We start from the raw sequence: 27,684 nt of genomic DNA on the forward strand, positions 1-27,684 counted from the left end.
CTTCCACCAGTCGGCCATTGCCATTCGAAATAGAAACAAAATATCAGAGATTATGAGACCGGATGGAGTCACTGTCGAGAATTATGAGGACATTGCACAAGAAGCTATAAGATTCTTTGACTCTTTGTTGAATGGTGACCATGAGATCGACCATGAAGCAAGAGCTAGAATTCTAAACTCAATCCCATCTGTTATATCCATGAATCAAAATACAACTATCTATACTCCTATTTCAATTGATGAAGTAAGGAATACTACCTTCTACCTGAAACCGGATAAGACTCCTGGCCCAGGTGGCTTCCCTGCTACTTTCTTCCATCATTTCTAAGATATCATTGCTCAAGATATACATCTTGCAGTACAAGAATCAAGAAAGAAGATGACTATGTTAGGGGCTATCAATCACACCTTTTTTACTCTAATCCCGAAGAAGCAAAATCCACAATAGATGAGTGACTTTAGGCCCATTGCTCTATGCAACACTATATATAAGATTGTAACAAAGATCATATCTAACATATTGAAGCCCCTTCTTAAACACATCATATTAGATGAACAAAGTGGTTTTTCCCCTAGAAGATCCATTGTGGAAGGCATTATCATTGCTCATGAACTTCACACAGCCAAGAAGACCAAGGACTCCTGTATGGTTTTAAAACTAGACATCCTTAAAGCTTATGACATGGTGGATAGGGATTTCTTATTTGATGTTCTTAATAAATTTGGCTTCTGCAAGGAATGGCTCACTTGGGTTACAAGTTGTCTCTCTTCCCCCAAATTCTCTATTCTGGTTATTGGCTCATCCCATAGTTTCTTTTCTTCGATAAGAGGAATCAGACAAGGTGATCCATTATAACCATTTTTGTTTATCATAATGGCTGAAGCTTTAGGTCGATCTATAAGAGCTCTTCAGCAAGATGATCGTTGGGTTGGACTTAATGTGGCAACAGGGGTTGAAAAAATGACTCATCTGCAATTTGCTAGTGACACTATTCTGTTTGGTTCGGCTTGTAGGAGGGAAGCTCGAACAATTAAAACATGCCTTGATGATTACTGTATGGCTTCCGGGCAAAAAATCAACTGGCACAAATCTAAAGTGTTTTTTGTCAACACTTCGCTTAACTTGCAAGCTGTATTATCAAGGATTCTTCATCTCAGAGTTGCAAACTTCCCAGGGAAGTTTCTTGGAACCCCCCTCTTCATTGACAGCAACATAACTCACTACTGGAAGCATCTTATTGATAAGTGTAAATCCAAGCTTGCAACTTGGAAAGGCAAGTGGTTATCCTCTGTTGGGAAGCTCACTATGATAAAGTTGGTTCTTTCAACGCTACTGGTTTTTTCGATGGCTTACCTGAGATTACCGGTGACAATTGAAGATGAATTGATCTCTCTAATGAGAAAGTTCCTTTGGAATGGTTTGGATGACAAAGGGAAATTTTATTTGATAGCTTGGAAAAAGATTTGTCAACCAAAAAGGGCAGGGGGTGATGGCATTCGCCAAATCTCGATTATGAATTTAGCAATGGGTGCTAAACTGGTTTGGGAAATTTGTAGCGGCGGGGAGCAAAAATGGGCAAGGCTCCTGAAATATAAATATCTGGACTCCCTGGAGCCTAAAAGGATTCTCACTATCAACAATCCTCCCAGAGGCTCGGCTATCTGGAATTTTATTGTGGACAACAGAGAAATCATATGCGATCAGGTTACCTAGGATGTCAGGAATGGTAGGGATGCCTCCTTTTGGTTTGATTCTTGGTTTGGTGAAGATGCCCTATGTTGCAACCCCTCTCTGCAACCTATTATGGCAAAAATCTATTGCCTTTGGGGGCACAATATCTGTGATTATGGTTATCTGATCCAAGAAAACGGTATTGCTAAATGGAAATGGAACTCCTTGGATCATCTAGACTTGGTTCAGCTTCAGAAAGACTTGTTTATTGACATTCTCAACAAAAGGATTATTCTCCCTTCCCCTAATAAGGACATTATTAGGTGGTGTGGTTCCTCTGATGGTAAATACAAAGTATGTTTTGGTTACAAGCTGAAAGAAGTGGCTATAGATAAAAAAAGATTGGCATGTTAATATTTTTTGGCATCAACACCTCCTTCTCAAAACGGACTCATTTGCCTGGTTGGCTTGTTAGAGAAAAATCTTAACTCAAGAAAAACTCCATTCAATGGGTATCAATAGACCCAGCAGATGTACTCTATGTCTAGAACACTGTTGGTGGCATTTCATGGGAAAACTGAGAATCTTCGGCCCCTGATCCAGCTACTAGAAGTGGTAGTCTAACATAAGCGCTCCTGGGGACGATGCAGAGACAATATAGGCGGCAGATCCAGTTCAAAGCGCGGTCCCAATTTCAGTAGCAGCGTAGGTATAGTCATAATCCGTTGAGTTGGTGGTGGCATAGAAGTGGTTCTCATGTTGAAGGATGCATTGGAAACAACTATAATAGCAAGTCCCAGCAGGGCTGGATAAGTGGTTTTTGCAATGGCCTAAACTGACAGGTAAGGCTATTTTTGCTGATTTGCTTTTTATCCTCCCATCACTTCTAATTTGGGAAATTTGGAAAGAAAGGAACCGCAGAATCTTCCAGGGTAAATAAATGAGCATATTGTCTCTTTGTGGGAAAATTGAGAACCACCTGACCGAGCTCTTGAATGAGGTTGCCCAATCCAAAACATTAAAGAAAAATTTGTACACGAACTGGGATTGTAAGATTAAGCTGGTTCTTCCAAACCTACTCATCCCACCGATTTTCGGACTGGGCACCCCAGTGGATCATACCAATCCAAGAGTGGGGGTGAAATGGGATGCACCAGAGGATGGGTGGAGCAAGGTAAACTTTGATGGTGCTTCTACAGGTAATCCGGTTCAAAGTGGTATTCGTTGTATTCTGAGGGACTCTAATGGTCTCTATATAAAAGAAATCTCTGAAAAGATTGGAGTGGCTACTAATAATGAAGCGGAATTTAGAGCGTCTTTAAGAGGTCTTCAGTTAGGGAAGGAGCTAGGGGTGCAGAGAATTCATTTGGAGGGAGACTCATTAAATGTTATTAATGCAATCCATTGTAATAACATCCCTAGTTGGCGCCTTAACCAGTGGCTTCAACCGATCTTGGCACTGCTAGCTACCTTTGATGAATTTTGGGTTAGCCACATCTACAAGGAAGGTAATGGTGACACTAATAGACTTTCTAAATTGGCTATAGCCGTTAGTGACCCCACCTGAATATCCACCGATGATGGTTTTATGTTGGGCCGGTTGGTGATGTGGCATTGTTTCCATCAGTTGACATGTTATCCTCACTTTCCATTGAGGGGGACGCTCTCCGATTGGGTCTCTTGATGGTTGCACGCTTTCCGATTCTTCCTGCAACTTCCGGTTGTGGAGCAAACCGGTGCTTTGCTCCCCGATAGCCGCTTTACCCCCTCTCCACTTTATGGTCGTGGTTTCTGGTGGAGAGAATGACCGTCTGCCCTAATAACCTGTTAAAGTTTCTTCTTATCAACAAGATGTGATGCTTTGTCGGCATCATTGATTAGTGTTGGTTTTGGCCCCGTGGTAATTAAATATAATTGTACTTTAATTAATATCTAGTTACGACTAGATCCTCTCAAGATTTGTTTATGATCACTTGATGTTTAAAGTCGGTTGACACCAAGTTGAGGAGCTTTGGCACAGATGGTTTTTTGGATACTGGCAGCTCACGCGTGTGGGTATGAATTGCTTGTAAGGTGTCGTATTCTTTGGTTTGATGTCTTTCTATTTAACAATGGAATACCCTTTCTTTCCATCAAACAATTGCGTTCCTTTCTTGGCGACTCGCTATGGAGACCCCAATCCTCCTTGAAGCTACTTGTTGCCAGATGGCTTTCCTGGGCAAAATCACGAACATATGTTTGCAAGAGGTCCTCTTCTCTCGGCATCCTCTTATTCTCCACAGCCTTAAGAGGATTTTGGGAAAGGAATTCCTTATGGCTTACCACAGGTACAGAGCCAATGCCAATATCCCATCTTTTTTTCTTGCAATGATAATTTACATGGGGACTAGTAAGCAGAAAGCAAAATTGTTAACTCAAATGATGTTTAAGCATCGCTTATTGGGGGAAATAGATGCTGTATTGGACAATATTGATGCCAATCTTAGAATTTCGCTTCCCCAAAATTACTATATGTCACTAAGCAACGGAGCAGAGGTGAGGAAGATTGTGATTGTTAATTCCCTGGATTTCGAGTCTCTTCAAGCAACCCGGCCTGTCATTTCCGAGAACATTGATTTCTTGCTTAAATCGACTGGCATACAAAGCGGCTTCACGTTGGAATGGAGGGAAAAATTTCTCTGTGATGAAAATCTAGCGAGCACTGATGACTTTGGGATTTTGGAGAATGGAGATCTAGTGGATGGAAATGACTGGGGTTTTGGGTTGGGCGAAGAGTGGTTCCCAAATGACTATCGACTCCCTAAGGAGAAGGTAGAATCGGCAGCTCATTCGAATTGTGGCACGGAATGTCCTATTGTCCTGGATGCGGCTAAAAGAACATCAATTTTGTTCTTTATCATTGTTTTTAAAATTTTTAATGATATTTTTCCTATTTAACAATTTAAAAAAAGATTGAAGTATAATTCCTTTATAATATCAACATTGTATCATATTGCTTTCACCTCATATAATTTATTCCAAAGTTTCTGAACCCTCTTTCCCCATTTTTCATGGCATTTTCCAATCACACAGTATGAAAGAGGTAAAGCGTGTTTGACAATCTAAATATTTTGTAGTGCGCATGAAATTCAGGCTGTCAAATCCATCTCCGTCAATGCCCCTTTCTTCTAACGTGTAGGAACTGGCAAAAGAAAAAAAATTCCACACCATTAAGAAACAATAAAGTAAAAAAGTACAAAGCTTTTCAAACGTCTGTTTCGTCTGCAGAGTCCCCAAAATCAAGTCCAATGGTCAGAAGTACTGAAAAATCAACGTGTGCGACTGGAAAACTTTAGAAAGCGAAACCTCTGCCCTCCCCACTCCCTGTCTATAATTACATGTTAGACGACTATAACAAAAGATCCATCGGTGTCAAACTTTCTGTCTTAAATCAATTTTGTAATGATTATTAAGAAAATAAGTTAATAAATTAAAAAGTAGGGATGCATATTCTGCATATTGTGGGATTCATGTGTACGGAAAAAAGATACACATTTCAAATTGTCATCTAATATTTATTTAAATTATCAATAATTATACACAAATGGATATCCAAAATGTTAAAAAATGGACAGCTATTGGTACATGTGAAATTCATTAATGAACTTCTAGTTTTTTTTTCCCTTTCTTTTAAGTTAGCAATTGAGGGGTTGGGTGTGCAAGCAGTGAAACATGGATGGTAGCTGGTGCTCTTCCCCTAAGTATTTTTTTTTAAATCATTAAAATATGTCCAAATATTAAAATTATAGAATTGCACATCACCCTTTTTTAATTTTGTCATACTACTGATAGCTTAAAAAATAAATTGCATCCAATAATAGATGCATAAGTAACCCTACCAACAACTAATGTTATCCAAACATTTAATATTGTTGACATTTGATTAAATAAACTAAATGTATTAAAAATAATTAAAAAATCATAAAACATACATGGTTTAAATATCACTTCAATCCTATTCACATTTATTAGAATATATAGCAATATCTTTCGAATTTGTTGGCATTATATATGCTCTTAGTAGAGTATACAATAAGGTCAAAATGTATGGCAAATAAGCAAATTGAAAAATAAAAAGATAATTTTTCAAAATCATTAAAATATGTACAAATATTGGAACTATATAATTGCACATAACCTTTTTTAATTCTCTCATGTTATTGGTCAACTAAAAAATTAAATTGAATCTAATGGATTCATAATTTATTACTAAGAAAAGATGCATTTGAGTCCTGTCATAATGTTTTTGTATTAACGTTGGAACTTTTGTAAATTGTAGTAATAATCTTAAAATCTTCACATCATTCAATAATAATTTAAAATTATTTAAATAATAATTATAATAATAATATAGTAATTTTGACAAATAGCATCTATATTTAAATGTTAAAACATAAAATACTTTTCCTTAGCAACTAAACAAAAGATGCACTGCATCTAGTTCCTATCCGTTAGTAAAAACTATAACATGATGTTTACTTAAAAAAACATTGTAACAATAATGATTTCTGCATATAACAAAAATTAGATATCTATAGTAAACATTTTGCCAAAAAAAAGTGTATGTCAAATTAGAATTAAATCTCCATGTGCAATATTTTTTAATCATTAAATAAAAATTAATTTATATATTACAATAATAACTATAGAATTATACATGTAATATTTTATCTGTATTATAATATTTAACATTATAATAATTTATTATAATATTAATTATTAATAACATCTATTATCATTCATAATAATTTTTATTTTTTTTGGTAGGTAATAGGCCGAAGCCGTAGTATTTTGAATTATTATTATTATTGTTGTTGTCGTTGTTATTATGTTTGATTAGATTGACCCTAGACCTTCCCCATTTTTATGGAAGGCCAAGAGTCACATCTTAGAATTCATTTTAGATGTCCCTATTGGGAATTGAACTTGGGTCTCCACAGTGAGAACCCAGTGTTTTAACCAGTTAAGCTCAACCCCTTGGACCATAATACTTATTTTATTATTTATTATTAATGATTATATAATAATATGTATTAATTATTCAATTATATTTAATTTATATATAAATGATGTATTATAACTATTTCATTAATATATAAATTATATTACATTATTATGTATTTAATAATTTTACATATTATCATATTATATAAGAAATTATTATCTTTTTTTTTTAATAAGTAAATAGCTGCAGAGGAGCAACACCCTTGTATTGATAAAAAAAAAGAAGAATACAAGGCCTGATACAGTGAGAGCGGTAGGGGAAAAGAACCAGGAAGAAAACCACCTACCTTAGCTCTATTCCTTAAACAAAGAAAGACCAACACTGAAGGTTGGATGAGTACAAGACAAATAGATACCAATCTCTTAGAGGTACAGAGGTTTTAAGAAAATAGTAGACAATAACAAAATTAGAGAGACTGGAGGGCATAATGACAACCGGAGTCAAAGGGAGTCTTCAGAAGCATCATCCACAAGAGCATGAGTTGCATCCAAGACAATAGGACATTTTGTGCCATAGTTCGAGTGAGCCGCTGATTTTGCCTTCTCCCTAAGGAGTCGATAGTCATTTGGGAACCACTCCTCACCCAGCCCAAACCCCTATAAGAAATTATTATCTTATCATTGTATAAATAGGTTAATTAAATCTATACATTTAATCTTTTTATATATTTGATATTTATTATTTTATGTATGTTTTAAATTATTAAAAAAAAACAAGTGACTTTATCATCCATTGCATTGTCAAAAGAAATAGCACAAAACTAGTTACTATAACACAATACCAATATTATTGTGAAATACTATTGTATAAAAATGCAAACAAAAAAAATCAAAGAATAGACAAATGTTGACATCATCCTAATAAGACTGTAGAGTACGATTATCCAATAGAATAATAGATAAAGTAATTTGTGTATTTTTAAACAAATTTGAAAAAATATAAACATTAAAAAATTGGTCAGCCTATTTAATTCTTGTTTCGCATTAGTTGATGATTTGACATTTAAAAGAATTTGGTGAATGCATAAGTATTCCTATCGTGGTAGGAACTAAGAATAATTTAGATTTTGTTGGACTTTTTTTATTCCTCTAGGAGTGAAAGAATTACACTTTAATATAAAAAAATCTATATAATTTTTACTCATTGTTTTCTTATACCTTCTTAGATGCAATTATCATAATGTTTGTCTTAATTGGACATGATTACTAGTACAATATTTTTTAAAACTATGAATTGATCTCCTACAAATTCTTTATTAATTTAATTTAAAAAATTTATCATTATCTATCTATTTACACATAAATTAACTTGAAATAAGACCCAGGTTGGCATATTTAAGGACATGACATAAGACCCTAAGATATGGATCATGGAGTATCAAGGATTTACAATGCATGATAATTAGAGCATCAAAATCACATTTAAAAAGGTAAAATAACATTCAGTATGTGTGTCACCTATGGTTTTACTTTTGATGTTTAAGTTGTTTACATTATGAACTTATAGTCCATCAAATCCCTTTACCTACTTATCGAATAAAAAATATTCATTATAGCTTGCATCAACATTTTAAGTATATATTTGTACTAATATCCCATAATTCAATTAGTGTGAAGAGAAAAATAAAAGGGCTTGAATAAACAAGTTTCTAAAGGTGCAAAAATCAATACCATCCAATCTTAAAAATTCCAACTGTTTGATGCAAATGAATTTGTCATGTCTATGTGAGTATACTATGATAGAATTGTAAAAATTGACAAACTTACAAAATTCTAGCTAGGATTGCAATCATGATCCCATCCAAAAGAATTGAATAGTACAATTTTTATAATTGTTTATAGGTGTTCACAATCTCATAATAGAACCACAAACAACTTTTTTCCTATACATCATACAATTGATCATAAATGAAATAGATACACAATACATCTTCCCTTCTTTGTCAATTTACAATTCACGTGTGTTATATTTGGCTTAGTTGACTGTTTTATTTTATGTCTAGTTTATAATTGAAGTATCATATGTGAGAGTTATATAATTAGATTGTTTTGCACTACCTAAATTTGTATGCATATTCTATTTATCTTATGCTTATTCCCCTTGTTTAGGTCATCTTTGTTTGCATTTCCTTCTAATAGTGTAGGGTACTAAATTTATCTCCTACATTTATTATGGACCACTTTTAGGCTTTCTCACATTTAGGAACTCAAGCTATATTTAAGGGTTCCAAGTCAAATGGTTCAACTATTAATGTACTTATCACTGGTCTTGAAGAAACAAATGATAACAATGTCTTTGAAGACCCCTAGAAGTCTATCACAAAGGTTTTCCACAAAGTAAGATTATTGGAACTCCCTTGGATCTGTTCTTCTTTTATTTCCTAATATAGTATCCAAATGAAATCTATTATCCAATAATTGATTTATTATCATTTTCTTTTCTGCATTAAGACATTATAACAAGTTCCTTTCTTGGCAACTCCCAAATTGGAGGTAATATCATCCCATTCACTATTTTCAATGTCCTAAGGTATGAAAATTAGGAAATAGTTGATTTGATATTTATCTATGAATTTGCAAAAAAACCCTAAAAAATATTCTAATTCAATAAGTTAACCAAGGGGAAGGATTTTTAAGGCTCAAATTATATTTTTGTAAATGTTGTGGGTTCACAAAAAGTGTGGAAGTACAATTTGGGATTTTATTTTCCACAAGGTTCATGAGTATGTAGACCTAAAAGTGTGAGAAAAGGGAGGAAAGTTTAATATGTCACAAAATTTTACGTTTTTTGGATTGAAGAAAACTATGGCAAGGTTTTTTAGCTTGTTGATTCATCAATAATGTAAAAGTGTGACAAGAAAATAAATAATCTGTTAAGTTCATAATATCACAAAGTTAAAGGAGTGACAAAAGATGTGACAAGATAAAAATAATGAGACGTAAGATAAGATGTGAGAAGAAAGAAAGAGGAGAGAAAGAGAACAATAATTTTTAATCGTCACAAATTTTGTGAGTTCAAAAATTATGTACAAGTATGACAAGCTAGAAAAGACCAAAATTTTGACTTGCATAGTAAAGATAGGCTCAAAATTTAGATTTAAGTACATGTAATTTTTGCATGCATGATATGGTCTACTATTCATTGATCTCATCTTTTTTAAGGAGCAAATACATTCATTTGGGGATTTATAAATTAATCTACACCAAAAACCACTATTGATGTATTATTCAGGGCATTATGTTCTGGCAATTAAATTTGAAGATGAAAACACGTAGGTTTGTTGGATTTTGAGAATGAATTTTTTTTATTTTCAAAGATCAAAGGATGAAATCCATTTGTCTTTTTTTTTTAAATCTCATCTATAGATTGTGAATGTGACATGTGTTGTAGGTTCTAGTTATTACCAATTTATAAATATTTATTTCATTTATTATGGTTGGACTAGTATAATGCTTTTAGTTTGTTGAAGTTGTTGTAGCTACTATTTATGTCAGTATTGTAACATATAATTATGTAATTTAGATGTCATTAAATTAATAATAAAACTATCTAGCATTAATCTTTCATGCATTGGATTTATTTGTTACATTTAGGTTAGTCTTATTATTGTTAAAAACTATTTAAAAAAATAAGTTCTACAGGTTCTTGTTAAAGTTTTAAAATAAATAAAAAATTATTTGCTGAAAAAATTATTTCTAGGATTACTATAAATTAAATATTTTGATTCAACTAATTACTAATAAGAAAGTTTTAACTAATTACATGTTCTTTTAATTGATCTATTTTTAAGTTTAAATATTTATTACATATTGTAGCTAACTTGATATTTTGTTAATATGTGATTTTGAGGTATTTCATACCTTATTCAAGGGCAAGCAATGTGAGAGATCACAACCTCATGATTTTCATGCCATGAGAGAATAGTAGTGTAATCTAACTTACATTAATGTTCAAAGTAACCAATTTTAAGTAACTATAAATCAAGTCTATCCTTCTCAAAATTATGTCTCGATTCATTATTAAACATGGTTTTTTTCCCTTGTACTGTAGATTCAAATTATATTTTTCATTCGAATTAAATATTGAGTCCATCCTATGTAAGGAATCAACTAAGTTGATCATTTTTAGTCTCTAAATTTTCTTGATCTATAAAGGTTCTAATTTAACATTTGGATGGACTATGGAATCAAACTAAGAAACATAATAAAAAACATAGATAAATTTAATATATAAGTGCACATTGAAATCTCATATTATTCATATCCATACCACCAACCCTATTTTGACATCTAACAACATAATCAATCATCCAATTATTAAAATCCTTTATCTTATCTTAATTCATCCACTTTATCAAAATAAATATGATTAAATATTTTACATAAATATTCAAATAATTCCACTATCCACAAAAATTTAATTAAAAATCATAATTTATACTCCATAGTTAGATAATCAATTTATTTATTTAACAATTGAATCAAGTCAATTAACTCATCAATCAACTTTATTACCTCACAAAAAATGTGGCTAACTCAATGATCAAGATAATTAAGCAATTCAATTGAATGATATAACTAGATAATTAAATCTATAAAATTGGTAATAGATAGCACCTTTTCACATCTATTCCACTATTAATGGGACTTGTATGCAGGAAAAGCGGGTCAAGGAAACTCAAAATGCGAAAAGTGAAGCTCAAAGAGACTTGTCCACACACCCATAGGACTTCTTATTGAAAGCTATGGAGTCATGAAGGATGACTCAACTTCCCAAGGTGGGTTCCATGGTTCTCTATCTCACAAGGTCCCTCAAACCAATGCCTTTGCTCTCAGATCACTGAGCAAAGTGATTTAGGGATGACAAATGCAAGAATGAGGGATGCTTTGATTGATTTTAACATGAGAATGCATCCTATCTATGCATGATTCTATTAAATGCAATAAGCTAGATTATAAGATGACAAGATTAGTAGAAATACTATCCTAACATGATATACTAGTTATATGTTTTAAGCTAATGATAATAGAAATACTCTAAAATGCATATTAGATTAACTCCTATTGCAAAGAGAGGCTAAATGTATTGATAAAATTGAGCATAAATGAGATATTAAAAGTTTGGATGGATTTCTAGAGATTTTAGATAATAGATTTCTTAGATTCATGGATGTCCAAAATGGAGGAAGGAGAGCTCTATTTATAGTGAAAATAGGGCAATGGATGGCCAGGATTGAAAGAGTTAATCAAGGGTCAAGTTTGAAAGTTGTCAATCCATGTTTACAATTTTCACCAATGAAATGGTGACAATTGTCAACATAAGGCTGGTTGAGAGGAGAGGTAGGAAGCATTAAATGCTTGAGAAGCCCTCATGGTTACCTTAGGAGGTAAGGGTTAAGGTTAGGTTAAGAATATCCAATGGATAAAGCTTTTACCCAAAGGATAAACTCTTGTGCAAGGGTTAAAGGAATAACCATGGTCAAACCAATAAATACTTGATGAGACCCTTGGGCTATATGGAGGTTGAGTTGAGGGCTAACCATAAATGGTTATGTAAGAGCCATTAATGGTCATGTAAGAGCCATTAGTGGTTTGGAAGACTTTTAGAGGTTAGCTCTTTGAACACATAAAGCATTAAATGCTTTTCAAAGACTTTGGAGTCTTTGAGAAGTGACTTCAAGTTGCTTAGGAATGTGACAATATTTAGGAGATGGGTTAGGCTAATTGATTAGGATTAGATAGGTTTTAGAAGAATTTAGAAAGGGGATTTAGGATGCAAGTGGGAGATGTAGGATTTTGCAAGTGGATGAGGGAAATAGAATTTAATTAAAATAAAATTAATTTATTTCAATTTGGTTGCAATTTGGGAAATTGAATAAATTAGATTTATTCAATTTGGGGTAAACTATTTAATTAAATGTGAATTTAATTAAAAGTAGATAGAAGGGATTTAATTAAATAAAATGATTTATTCAATTAAATGATAAAAGGGGTTTTAGTGAATTTAACCAAATAAATTAAATAATTTACTTAATTAAATAGAGGAATGTGGGTGATTTAAGTAAATTGGATTTAATTAAATAGAGGAATGAACAGAAAGTATTCATTTAGGAATATGGTCATTTTTATACTTCTACATTTTGTCCCTCTTTGAAGTGGCGTGTATGCACATGTTGATTCAAAGAAAATGATATGTCGTCGTGTTTTAGTTATGATCAATTTAATGTCGTTTTGAGATATGTCATGCCCCATTTTTTTATAATCGATGCCCCACATTTGATAAAATGATGTTGATAATGCCCCCTCAGGAGATAAATCAATAATTTTGAAAAATTGATTTGATTTGGATAATTTTTGATAGCATTTTAAATTTTGGTCTATGTTGAATGTGTTAATTGATTCATCTCCCAATAATGATGTTGGTTAGGTTGGTATGAGACACCACGAGTGATTTGTGCATTCCTCCATGTAACCCTAATTTTGATTTACCCTATAAAAGGGAAAAAGTAATTCCTTTTTGTTTCATTTGTGCTTGTTGACTTTGGAGATAGTGACATTTGGAGAGAAGTCAACATGTCGATTCCGTCTTCTTCGCATTGATTTGAGCATGTGAGGAGGTATCAGAGGCCTGCCACATATGGACCACCAGTAAATCAACCTTTTTGACCCATTTTTTATTTTTGATTTTGTCATTTTTGGTCATGTTTTAAATTTTTTATGCGGATTTTTATGTTTTAGCATGTCGGGTCGAAAGGGTAGTGCATACAAAAAACTTCGTAGTGTGTAGGGTTTATCGAATAGGGTAGCGTCTGAAATTTTTAGGCTAGCGCATCATTAGGTTAGGGTAGCACGTCAGATTTGGTTAGCGCATAGGGTGAATTGGATAGTGCGTCAAGAAAATAGGTTAGTGCATGGGAAGCAGATTAGCGCGTAGACAAGATGTTTTAGCGCATATAGGAAAAAAATGTTTTGGTAAAGTGGGATAAGTGAATGAGAAAATTTTGTAGGTTGATGTCAGGTCTGCTGGGATAAGTGCGTTTTTCCAGTCTTCATGTCTGTTGTCATTGATGTGATAAGTGTGTCCAATATGAGTTCTGAGATAACTTGATTTGATTTGCGATGTTTCAAGTTGATATAGATTGGATGTGATTTTGATATGATGTGGAACTTGATTTAAATTTGGTCAAAGTTTTCAAGTTTTGGATATGAATGTGTTTGATATGAATTGTGGAGCTTGAGTTGTGTTACAAGATGATATGCAACTTGAGTTGTTTTACAAGTTGATATGGAACTTGAGTTGTTTTACAAGTTGATATGATTGTGAAAGTTGAGTTGTGTTACAAGTTGATATGATTATGAAACTTGAGTTGTGTTACAAGTTTGATATGATTATGATGGATTGATATGATGTGAAACTTGATATAGATTTGTTCAAAGTTTTCAAGTTTTTGAGATGAATTTGATTTTGATATCCATGTACTGATGAGGGAACTGATATTGGACTTGTGTTGTTTTTGACAGGAGCGTCTTGGAGTAGTGCAGTCGCGTGAGCGATTTTCAAGACCATGGTCATTGATACCATGATTGACATAGGCAGATAGAGACATTATTGAGAGGTGTGGCTTGACCTCTTTGTTAGAGATGCCTCGGTTTATTGTAAACCGGGGTTTATTGACAGCATTGGTAGAGAGGTGGCACAGTGATATGAACACCTTTCACTTGGCGACAGGCGAGATTACAGTGACTCCTGAGGATTGTTATCAGATTTTGCGGATTCCTATAGTAGGTGCATTGCTTCCCTACGAGCAGATCGAGGAGGGTGGTACCAAGGCACTTCATCGGATCTTTCAGGATGACACAATTTGTGGGTATGAGATCCCTTGGCAGGAGTTTTTGGATTTGGATTACACTCCTCTACCATCAATTTTGGTAGGTTTCATACGTGCATTTCTATGTCCCAACCGTAGGTCGAAGGGACTGTCAGTGGGATGGGGATTGGTATTGGAAGATATGGTGATGCAGGTCATCGATTTGCATGGGGGTCAGTGATGTTGGCCCATCTATATAGGGATTTGCATGAGGTAGTATAATTGGATTATGGCAATTTATCAGCTAGTGTAACACTACTTCAGGTATGGACATGGGAGCATATCCCCTCGGCTAGGCCACTGGTAGATAGAGACATGCATGTTGGATGTGCGTACACATATGGGTACAGAGGGATAGTTGTCCAACGTAAGCTGGGCAAACTAGAGCATTGGAGGAAAGTGTTGGATGACATTGATATAGTTGTCTGGCGACCATATACAAGGTGTGAGGTATGGGCTGAGGATGGGATGGAGATGCCTCATGTATTTATGTCCAAGTATCTGATAGGGCAGATGCCCTTTGTTATAGAGAGGTTTTTGCATGGCCGGGTGTTGTGGTAGTATGGTCGTCAGCAGGGTATTCCATAGGGAGCATGTTTCTATGCTCGATGGAGACAAGACATCCTAGATTGGGGGCCTACGATTGATAGCATGGCGGTAGTAGAGGAGTTCTTTCACCTAGTCAGCCAGATTTGGGATTATTCCCCTGAGATCGTAGATGCAGGGATGACTGATGAGTTTGCAGCCCTCTTTGCAGCACGGGCAGTGGCGAGGATATCTGATCTAGCTGAGATGATTCCATCTTTTGATGATGATGATGAGGAGGTAGATGAGGGAGGAGGGGATGGTAGAGGAGGGGATGGTGGAGATGGTGGAGGAGGTGGTAGAAGTTAGTGAGGAGTTAGAGGGAGATTGGAGTTGGGGAGGAGAGGAGATAGGGTTGGAGATATGAGAGAGAGAGAGTTGTGCGGCGGGTGACAGTGGATAGAGGGAGAGGGGGTTTAGCGATCAGAGCCGGAGAGGAGGAGCTAGTTGAGGAGGTGATAGTAGTGGTGGGAGGGTATGAGGATGTGTGGCGACTGACCACGAGGAGGAGGCCAGATGTGTTACCTCCACCAGCACCGAGGACAGGTAGAGGGACAGGGGGTGCCCCTTCACAGGTACCCCTGTAGATGCAGATTCCGATGCATGTGGAGGACGCATAGATTAGATCGCTACAGTTGTCAGTGCAACATTTGCAGACACAGATGTTGGCGCAACAACATCAGATTAGTCAGCTAACTACAGAGCGGGATACGGAGATAGAGAGGCGAGGTCAAGCAGAGGAGCTCGCGGTGAGCTTGCAGAGAGTGACAGCAGGTGGCCCGATGAGAGACACCTTGAGAGAGCTAGCTCTAAGAGTCAGGGAGGTGGAGTACTATAGGAGACACTATGAGGAGGCAATGCCCAGGGAGCGCCGCAATCAAGATCCAGTCAATCCCGAGAGACGGGGTCAAGGACAGAGAGAAGAGGCGTGATGGGACCTTTGAGATAGGATCCACCTAGAGATCCAAGTGCTGCGACATCTGCAGTGAGACCGTCTCCCTCAAGAGATAGTCATACCTGAGAGACGCTGTCTCTATTGTATTTTGATCATTGTATTGTATCTGGCACAGACATGACATATTTTGTATATTGATCATTTATTGAGATATATATATGACACCATTTTCTTTGATCCTCATGTGATGCGTTATGGATGATGTTGTCTAAATGCTTTTGTTTATTCTATGATGATGCAATACTTAGATAGATGTATGTGATGTGATATTTGATGAATATGATAATGCATGATGTTGTGAGATATTTCTTGAAAATGAGATGTATGATATGATATGTTGTGAGATGTATTTTGAAAATGAGGTGTATGATATGATATGCAACTAATTGTAAAATGATATGTAACTAATTATTTTTGAGCATCCTCATTCTATATTTGTCATCCTGTATAGCCACATGTTGTTTGCTTTCTATGTATGTATCATCATTGAGTAGTGATTTGTTTTGGGATATGTTGGAAATGTATACAAGCATAATGGTATATTTGAACCATAATGACTTGAGAAAAATTTACATGATGTTTGATTTTGCAAGATAGCACAAGCGCCAAGGTATAATTGAACCAGGATGACTTGAGTGCGGATTGCATATAAACAAACAAGATTAAACTATTTGTACACATAAAGTCGATTCATGTCTTCAGTGATATGATGTGAATCACATCTCAAGACAAGTGTTTACACAGTACAAATGATCGCCTCACAAATAGAAAACTAAGAAAATATTGGAGTCTCCTGATGTTCTCTAGCTTTGAAGCATTGTGGAGAAAATTTCAAAAGATCCAATAATTCAAAAAGTTCAAGTGCAAAAATAGTCAAAACTTTATGCAAGATGCAACATTTGATACTTTAGAAAATTATCTATCAGCTCTTGTGAATCCCTTTTAGCGATCAATGTTTTGCTTTGTGATTGTGCGAGTTTTGTTTGCTAGATATGATGTTCAGAGGTGGCTTCTAGTTTTGATGGCGTGAATGTGTTGCAAGTTGTGACGAATATTGCCCCTAGCTAAGTGTGCCTCTTGATGTGGATATGTACAATGATTACTAAGCCATGGTGAGATGCGGTGAAGTAATATGCGGATAAACCAGGATAGTGGCTATGCTAAGTATGTCCTAAATGGATATTGTGATAAAAATATCGGGCGATGGCCGATAGTGCTTTACTATGGATATAATGATATGGATATAGATAGAGGAGCTATCCTCTGACAATAGCGCCTGTTGCCAGGTTTTCACCAGTTGCTTTTATTGTACCTTTTTATTTGCTTTTTCTTGATTTTTTTTATTGTTTTGATTTTTTGACTGTTTTGTGCATTAGACTCCTCAAGTGTAGTATTTCTTCAGATGGATGTTGTTAGTTGGTTCATCGAGCACATCTCCTTCTGAAGTTGTCAATTGATAAGTGCCTGATCCATAGGCTGATATGATGATATAGAGATCTAACCAATTAGGTTCAAATTTTCCTTTCTTTTCCTGATCTTGCTGATTTTTAGGATTTTCTTTGAGTACTAGGTCACCAACTTTAAAAAGTCAAGGAATGACCTTGTGGTTGTAGCTTCTACACATGCGTTGCTGATATGCTTTGAGATGAGTGTAGGCATGATGGCATCTTTCATCTAGAAGTTCAAGTTCTTGCAGTCGGTTAACTCGATACTCTTCATCTGGGATTAAGCCTTTCAGAGAGACTCTTAGAGATGGAATTTCTACCTCTAGGGATAAAATAGCTTCTGATCCATATACTAATGAATATGGTGTAGCTCCTGTAGGTGTACGGATGCTAGTTCTGTATGCCCAAAGTGCTGGATTGAGTTGTACATGCCAATCTTTGCCTGCATCATTCACTGTTTTCTTTAGGATTTCCAATATTGTTTTGTTGGATGCTTCTGCTTAACCATTCCCCTATGGGTAGTAAGGTGTAGAAAAATGATGTTGGATTTTGAATTTTTCACATAGTTCTTGTACATCTTGGTTCTTGAAAGGTCGTCCATTATCCATGATAATGGAACTCAGAATACCATATTTGCAGATTAGATAATTAAGGATAAAAGAGGCAATTTGTTTCCCAATCACTGTGGTCATGGGGACTGCTTCTATCCACTTGGTAAAGTATTTTGTTGCAGTTATAATGAACTTGTGTCCATTTGAAGATGAAGGATGAATTTTGCTGACCAAGTCTAGTCCCCACTAACAAAAGGGCTACGATGTTGTGAATGGTTGCAGTTCCTGTGCTGGTGCATGTATCAGATTGCCATGGATTTGGCATTTAGGACACTTCTTTGCAAAGTGATAAGAGTCTTTTTCCATTGTTGGCCAATAATATCCCATTCTTAGAAGCTTTTTAGCAAGAGTAGTACCACTTGAATGTGTGCCACAAATACCTTCATGAAGCTCATGTAAAGCAGAGTCAGATTCATTATGATCAAGGCAACGAAGAAGAGTACCATCTAGACCTCGACGGTACAAAGTATCAGCAGTAAGGGTATAACGGGCGGCTTGCCGGATAAAGTTACGTTTTTGGTTTCGAGATAGGTTAATGGGTAGGATGTTGCTTTTAAGATAATTGTATATCAGTCCATATAATAGAGAATCTAAACTGGTCAAGGCATAGATAACATGGGATTCAAAGTGGTCATAGGCTGGGGAGAACAGTTGCTCTACCAGAAACTTGTAACGACTCTGTTGCTCTGGAATTTGCAAGAGTGAAGCGATAGTAGCCATTGCATCGGTTGCTTTGTTGTTTAACCTTGGTATTTGTTCAAAGGTGATGTGTACAAAATATTGCTTGAAGTCATCCACCATTCGCTTGTAGGGTAGCAGCTCGTCGTCCTTTGTCTGATAGTCATTGATTTGATTGAGGACTAGTTGTGAGTCTTCGTAGACCTTTAACTCTGTGATTCTCCATTCTACGGCCATTTTGATGCCTATAACCAATGCTTCATATTCAGCTACATTATTTGTGCATGGAAACATAAGCCTATATGATCTTGGTATAGTGTGTCCTTCAGGAGTGACAAATAGAATGCCAACACCTGAACCATGTTGTGTGTAGGATCCGTCAAAGTACAAAGTCCATTGTTTGGTAGAAATAGCAAGAACGTCCATATTCGGAAATTCGGCCTCCATAGTTTGTTTTCCTAGTAGCAGTGCTTTAGCCAGCTGATCTGCAATTGCTTGTCCTTTGATAGCTCTTTGTTCTGTGTAGTGGATATCAAATTCACTGAGAATCATGACCCATTTAACCAATCGACCTGTAAGAGTTGCTTTGCTGAGTAGATATTTGAGAGGATCAATTTTTGCAACTAGCTTAATTGTGTGCGCTAGCATGTAATGTCAGAATTTCTGAGAGGCAAATACTACTTTTAGACAAGCCTTCTCAATGAATGTATAGTTTAATTCATATCCATTCAAAGTCCTGCTGATGTAGTATATAACTCGTTCCTTGCCTTGTTGATCTTCTTGTGCTAATAATGCTCCTAGTGATATATATGTTGTTGAAATGTAGAGAATGAGTGGCTTCCCTACTATTGGTGGTACTAGAACTAGTGGGTTCATTAGATAATGTTTGATTTGATAGAAAGATTCTGCACATTTGGCTTCCCATCTGAATGGTACATTTTTATGTAGCAGATGATTAAATGGGAGACTTTTATCTGCTAGTTGAGCGATGAACCACCTGATTGATTGGAGTCATCCTTGTAGAGATTTGAGTTGGCTGATGTTCTTTGGTGGTGGCATCTCCATAATGGCTTGTACCTTTGTTGGATCCACTTCAATACCCTTAGCTGAAACTATGTAACCTAGTAACTTTCTTGATGTAACCCCAAAGACACACTTCTTAGGGTTGAGTCTGACATGGAATTCCTCCAATCGATCAAAAATCTTTCCTAAGATGCTGAGATGTTATGCTCTGGTGAAGGATTTAGCTAGTAAATCATCCACATAGTCTTCCATGAAGGTATGCATCATGTCATGAAAGATTGTTGTCATTGCTCGTTGATAAGTAGCTGCTGCATTCTTTAAGCCAAAAGGCATAACATTCCAACAGTACGTTCCCCAAGAACAGGTAAACATTGTTCTATCTTGATCTTCTGGGGCTATCTTGATTTGATTATAACCTAAAAAATAGTCCATTAGTGATAACATTGCATGGCCTATTGTGAGGTTTACAATTATGTTGATACTGGGCAAAGGAAAGTCATCCTTTGGACAGGCTTTGTTGACATCTCTAAAATCGGTGCATATTCTGATACTACCATCTGGTTTTGATACTGGAACGATGTTGGAGATCCATTCAACATAGTCGATAGGTCGAATGAATCCAACATATAATAGTTTCTTTAGTTTAGATTTAACCATGAGTGCCAAATGTGGATTCATCTTTCGCATTTTTTGTTTAATTGACTTAGCTCCTGGAGCAATGGACAAGTGATGCATGATTAATTGTGGATCAATCTCGGGCATATCTACATATGACCAAGCAAAGTTGATTTTCTTTTCTTTAAAAAACTTGATAAAGTCTGATCTTTCTTCCTTTGTTAGAGATTCTGCCAGGTGTATGTTTTTGGCTACTTCTGTAGTACCAATGTTGATTGATTGAGTGGGCTCAATCAATATAGGTGATCACTCATGATAATGCTCCAGAAGAGTGTCAAGTCTCGCATCTTTAGGTGTCTCATAAAGGTTTTCACCTTCAGATGTGTCCTTTATTTTTACTTTTTTGTGATCCATTGCTGCCATTGACTGGTTTTCAGCAATAGATCCATTATTTGATTCATTTTTGCGACTGAGAGACTTGGCACTCCCAGGATTGCAGACGTCATTACTTTGTTCATTGGTAGAGTCTGTTTTGGGGTTAACGGTACATAAGTAATGGATAATGGATTCATCATTTGGGAAAATTGGTATATCATGTACTTCAGGCTCGTCCCAGACTATGAGGTTTGGAAAGACAAGTGGTAAGGAATCGTTTGGCAGATCAAGTTCTGCTGCTATAAGTGTCATGATGGAGGTATCTTCGTGATTAGACTGGGTGTTAAAGAAGTTAAGGATTTCATCGAGGTCTTCGATGGTATCATCTTCCGTATAGACTTTTTCATAATGATGTTTTGTTCATTTTCCTTGGCGTCATAGATATTTTGTGGACCAAATTCAAGTGGTCTATATTTTGTGCTGCGTGCTTCTTGAGAAATGGGTGTATGACTGTCGTTTGCATAAATATTTTCAGTAGCATTAGAACAAATGCCCCATTCATATTCATTGGAATCAGTTTCAGAGGTAGTATCCTAGATTCTATTAGAGCTGTGAACTGGTATGTTGTAGGGTGAGAACAAGTCTTTGATGATTGATACAAGTTTTATAGTTTTCTTGGACTCTATGTCAGATCCTGCTTCTACTCTTTGTATTTGTTCATATAATGTCCCTTCTTGAGGAGGAATGATGCTATCAGGAGATGATTTTGCTTTGTTGGATATTGGTTCTAGAACATGATGTACTTCTATAGATGCCACCCTCTTTTGAATGATGGACTTTTCTTGAGGTTGCTTCCTTTCTTGATGTTCACATTCCTTACGTATTTTCTTTGCTGACTCAAATAGTGCTTCCTACCAGGATTCTTCTTTGTACTACTTCTTTGCTTTCCACTGAGGTTTTTGATATATGTGTGGTGTCTTTCTTGGTAGTAGAGTGAGTTCAAAACCCAATCATGTTTTGTCTTTGCTGAATTGTGAATGAGGATCTATTGGTTCGGTGACACCTTCCTTACGTTTGTCGATAGGTCCTTTGCCATTATATCCCATTTTTTGCATGATTAAGTAGCCTTTTCCATACAGGTGTGTTGGTATAACCACTTCCATAGCAGTTGCTCTGTTATTTTCTTCTTCATCCTTGTATAACCAGCTAAGGATGTCCTTTTCCTCTGATTCATGTTCTAGAGTGCCAAGCTGGATGAATGTGCCATCAAACTTGGTGATGGGCTGAGTTGCTTGATGTGTTGATGTTGTAGGTAATCCATGAGATTTAGGTGATGTTGGTAAGTTAGCCAAACACATGGGCTCCAAAGAGTATTCCCCCATGTTGTGCTCTTTGATTGTCAGTTTTTGCTTGAAATCTCTAGACAATGATGTAGACTTTTCCTGCTAAAGATCTGGTCTTAAAGAATTTTTTTTTTCTCTATTATATGGAACCATGCTATCTTGGGCTGCCCCCATTGCATTACAATGCTGAAATGGATTGTGATCAGCTGATATAGAAATTTCCTACCCATTGTAGGGAAATTTTACACACTGGTGATATGTAGAAGGTACTGCTTACATTTCATGTATCTAGGGTCAACCTAATAAGATATTGTATGTGAGGTCTATGTCTAATGCCTGGCACATAATATCTTTTTGCATCGGTCCTACTTGAATAGACAACATCATGGTTCCTTTAGATGATCTTTCTTCATCATCATATGCCTTTATAGTAATCTTTTTGCGTGGATCAATAGACTCCTCTGAGAAGCCTAATACATGGATAAGTTTTAAGGTACATATATTAATTCCAGCTCCTCCATCTATTAATACTCATTTTACTCAATGTTTATAAACTATGACTTCAATATGGAGAGGAGTATTATGTGGATGGCTCAATGAGATATTATCATGCTCAGAAAAGGTGAGATTATGAGGTCTTGTCATATGAGTGACCGTGGCTTGGAATTTGTCAGCATCCAGATCTTAAGGTACATTTGTTTCTAATAATGCTTGTTCCAATATCTCTTTGTGTTTTGGTGATAGTTTTAGCAACTCTAGTATGGATATTTGAGCAGGAGTTTTGCGTAGTTGGTTGACAAGATCATATTGAATTTTGGGTACGATGTTTGTCGTTGACATATGTCCCTTCAAGACATATTTTTGAGCTCTAGTTGTTACGTTGACAAATTCATGATTATGCTTATCTCAGATTGTGATGACGCTTACTTGATTGTCTACAACTGATATATGATTGATGGTGTTATTGTAGATGTGATTGATATGATATCCATGTGTATCATTTGAGGTTGAAGCTCCATCCTTGCTGTACTTTGGTAGAGGATTTTTAAAGGCTCCATGGTCGCCATTTGTCTTGAGACCATCAACTGTTAAATCACCTCTATCAATCATGTCCTAAATAATGTTTTTCAGTCTCATGCAATCATTTGTTTGATGACCTTTGTTACGATGAAAATCACATAAGTGTGAGTCATTCCACCAAGGTGGTTTGATTTGTGGTTCATAGTTGTTGATTGTTGGTAAAGAGATAATTTTGTTTGCCATGAGTTCTCTGAATGTTGACTCCAATGATCGTCCTAATGGTGTGTAAATGTGTTTTTGAAAATTGTTGGTGTTACCTCATGAATTGTTATTAGGCCCTCGATTTGTGTTATTGTTTTGAGCATTGTTGGTGTTGTTTGCATTATTGGTGTTGGGTTGATTCTGATTGGTAGTCGGTGCATAAGTGTTAGTGTCTGGGTTAGCACCTTTGGGATTCTTTGTAGCTTGAGGATTACCTGATAATGCGAGCACGGGCTGCTTGGATTTTGGATCATTTGATTCATTGCCTCCTTCATTTCCATTGTTTTTGTTTCTGGTCCAGAATCTGGATTTGTCTAAGTTGTTGTTGTTCTGATTGTTGTAGTTTGATGAACTTGTTCCTTCTTTGAAGAATTTTAGCGTTCCCTTCTTGACACATGCTTCTTCCACTTGAATGCCATTCTCAATTAATTTAGTGAAAGATGGTATGCATTGGAGTTTGAGCCTGTAACTCATTTCACCATTCAAGTTGTTGATGAAAATTTCCATTTTCTCCTTTTCAGGGATATCTCGGGGATATCTTGAAACCATATGCCACCAACGTTGAAGGAATACCATGAATGTTTCATTGTTTTTCTGTTTGGTGTTACAGATGTCTAGCATGGTGATAGCATGTTGAATGTTATAAGAATATTGAGTTATGAATTTTTTAACTAGTTCATCAAATGATCGGACAGGAGGTGTGATTTTGGATAACCATTCCATTGTTTGTCCTCCCAAGCTTCTTGGGAATAACCTCATTAAATAGGTGTCATCATGAGAAAATTCAAGACTCATTATGCAGAATTCTCGAACACGATCACGGAGATCACTTTTCCCATCATACTTGTCAAATTTGGGAGCGTCTAAGTTTGGAGGAAAAGGCACCATGTTCAATCATCTGTCAAACGGATAAGGACAAATTTAATTTAATGAATACTATACTGTTGTCCCTTGTTTTATGTATTTCATTTGTCTTTGTAAGATTTGCATTTGTTAAGTAAGAGCAACCAAAGGTGCATTATTTTGCCGAGGGAAGAATTCTTCCCTTGCATTAGTTCGCAGTTGATAAGGTGTGTTGAATGGTATGTTTTTCTCTGGGATGTTTTGCTCAGGTATATTCAGTTCTGGGATATTTTGTTCAGGTATGTTTTGTTCAGGGTCATGAGCCTCTTCTTCTCTTTGTCATTCTTGATATTCATAATGCCGAGATCCTATTACAAAAATGTTCATGTCTAAATCTTCTGGAAGTTTAACTCCTTTACTTGTGAGCATGAGTACATATTTTTCTTTGTCATTTTCCATGAGTCCTTCCACAAGCTTTTGAAAGGAAGTACTTTCTTGACATTCTCGAAGGAGTTCATTAGTGATCTCAGGCTCCTCTAGATGCAGACCTTCAAAAGGATTAGATAACCTTCAATTCATGCTTGATTCTGGTGTTGTTTTGCTTTGTTTGTTTCGTTGAGAGCGAGTAATAGTAGGCATTTTAGAAATATTCAGGGGTGTGTGGTGGTAATCTTGGGAAGTTATAAGTGATGCACTCATCAAGAAAGAATGCAAGATTGATCTTTCCTCCACGATTGATTTGTTGACTGAATGTGGACTTTTGGCAGAATGTTGTAGTCTTCAAAGGTTCCTTGTCAAATTCGTTTGATTTATTCTGAATATAGAGTCATCCATGATGAAGAAATGTTCGATGAGATTTGAAGAGTTGACGATTGATGTATAAAAATTTATTTCTTTTGGCAAATTTCGAACGACTTGGTTGCTATCTCTTTAACTTGGTGTTATGATAAATATTATTTCTTCTAAGAATATGAAGATTAGTCATGCACAAGCGATCAATGGTTTCCTTTGAGTTGATTTTGGATTCAGTTTATCTTATTTTGGAAACTCAAGTTTTACTTTATCAAAGCGAAGGTTTAGATGCCCCCTCACGACAAAGTGCGTCAAATAATATGGAATAGAGCTTTCCTGATATGGAAACTTGATTTGACAACTTGGAGTTTTAAAACAAGTGTGTTTGGGATAAAATCCATGTGATAAAAAGGACCTATTTGCCATTTGTGATGATGTTTCCTGATTTTGATAGGATAGATATGTTTATCATGTGACCAGTTTCGGATGTTTGGACAACTTTTGTTTGATAAGAAACTTGCTTTAGAAATAGCTTTTGATACTCTATTCTTGATTTTCTGATTTAACGAAGTTCAGGCTGATGAAAGGAGGTTTCTGAAAATGTTTTCAAAATTTTCCAAATTTACCTCTGTTTTGCCTCCTGTTTTTCTGGTTTTGACCACGTGCTGAAATAGAGACTTTATGCACTACAGAATTTGCTCAAAGCGCTAAGGAAAAGACCCCACATGCTATGCTGCCCCAGTCTATGTGCTAACTGCTACTGATAGTTAATTTGTTTTAGCTTTGGTTTTAAAAGATCATGCGCTAATATGAGCCACTAAAGTACTACTGTTTATACTCTACGTGCTAAAGGTTGACTTCCATGCGCTAAGCTGATGCTTCCACACGCTAAACTATTTTCAGCATGCGCTAACTATAACTGTTGGTTTTAGATTTCGATGAAGTGCTACTATTAATACTTTACACGCTAGAGATAAGGTTTGATGCGCTAAAATATGATTACCACGTGCTAAGATGTTGCTCTTATGCACTAAACTGCCTTGACTTGATTGTTTTCTGCAATTTTGGAACTTTGTTTTGTCTTTAGTGATGATAGATTATTTTTTGAAGTAACATATGAAGACACAACACTAAAAAGACAACCATTTTTTGCCTAATCTAAACAATAAGTGTATGTTCTGCGAGGATGTGTTCAAATCCCCAATGTTTCAACAGGTTTGGATACAACGAAAACACTTAAAAAAAGACTCTTTATTCAAAGGTCATAAGTAATACCATAGCCCACTAGTCTCGATACTCCATCAGCTCAAATAGCTATGTCACCCCCTAGAGGCCGCCCATTTTTTTGCCTTTTACCAGAAATTAACTCAAAGTGAATTGCTTCACAATTGAGTAGTTATCTTGGGAGATATATGGTGAGCGATCTTGGGGGCGGATTCTTCCCCACCCTTGTACTATGATATTACAAATGTCTGGTTACTGACTCGGCTCAAAGTTTCTAATGCTAAGGTTCGTAATCAAGTTTCCTATTCTACCGTCAGTGATAAACTCCCTCAGGAGGCTTCCCAACCTTTAGAACAAAGGCTTTATGTATCTCAAGGATACTGGGGGAAGGCTAATCGCTATGCGCAACCATTGAAAAGGACTTTCATCACTTTCAACATTTGATTATAGTGGGTTGGAACACTTGGCTTCAAAGTTGTTTCCCACTTAGGTCGTTCCCTTCACACTAGCCAAAAATGGCTTTAAGAGTTTTTCAACCCCTCAAGAAGGCAGTCCTGCTAAAGGATTTAAATGTTGTATGACTAAAAGCATAAGAGTAGTTTGGATTTTTGATCACCCAGTTAAGGGGAGAGCATATACCTTCCACTTTCGAGACAAGGCAAACAAGGTTCTTTTTACCTTTCAAGTCAATGATTTTCTAAGATCTATATGGAGATCTTGCTCCATGAAAGCATGGTGTTCCTTTTATTTCCTTCAAAGCAATGATTTTCTAATCTAGGAAAAGAACCTGGTCAACAAAGCAGAATTCCGATCTTGGTGGTCAACAAAAGAAATCAATAAAAGGGGAAGGACTTCCCTCTTTGATTGCAAATGACCTTTGAGCTTGTGTGATTCTTTACTTTGCACAAACTAAAAATGGATCCTTTTATGCACCAAAGGATGGTGAGGTTCATTTTAGTCCTTTTTTATTGTAGAACTTGAAAATTTGATTTGTTCCTTTTAGAGCCCAATTTGAGAAATTTTCTCCTAAAAAAGAAAGAAAAGATTGATTTTGTGGTTCTTTTTACAGCCCAAATAAGGTGAGTTTGATTTTATTTAACAAGAGTTAAAAAGACTTTAAATTCTAACTAACTTAATTAAGTTAGTAAAAATTTAAACTATTTATAACTCTAAAAATAATACTAAGCTCATCCCTGCAATAAGATGTCAGAAATCCTGCAAAATATCAGCTCAAAATGGTTAGAAAGATTTTGGGATTTTGAGGACTTCTACAAGCCTAAGTTTTATCTCAGTTACAATTTTGATTTTTGTTTTCTATCTGTGATGCACTA

The 27,684-nt window shown here is 35.7% G+C and overlaps 1 protein-coding gene across 1 annotated transcript; it reads left to right on the forward strand.

The window, feature by feature from the left end:
- Positions 1–2,612: 2,612 nt before the first annotated feature.
- Positions 2,613–3,239, forward strand: LOC131052704 (uncharacterized). The gene has a single exon (XM_057987285.2). The coding sequence runs from the start codon at positions 2,613–2,615 to the stop codon at positions 3,237–3,239; it is 627 nt and encodes a 208-aa protein (XP_057843268.2).
- The last annotated feature ends 24,445 nt before the right edge of the window (positions 3,240–27,684 follow it).

Source organism: Cryptomeria japonica, chromosome 5, assembly GCF_030272615.1.
Source record: "Cryptomeria japonica chromosome 5, Sugi_1.0, whole genome shotgun sequence".
Taxonomy (NCBI): domain Eukaryota; kingdom Viridiplantae; phylum Streptophyta; class Pinopsida; order Cupressales; family Cupressaceae; genus Cryptomeria; species Cryptomeria japonica.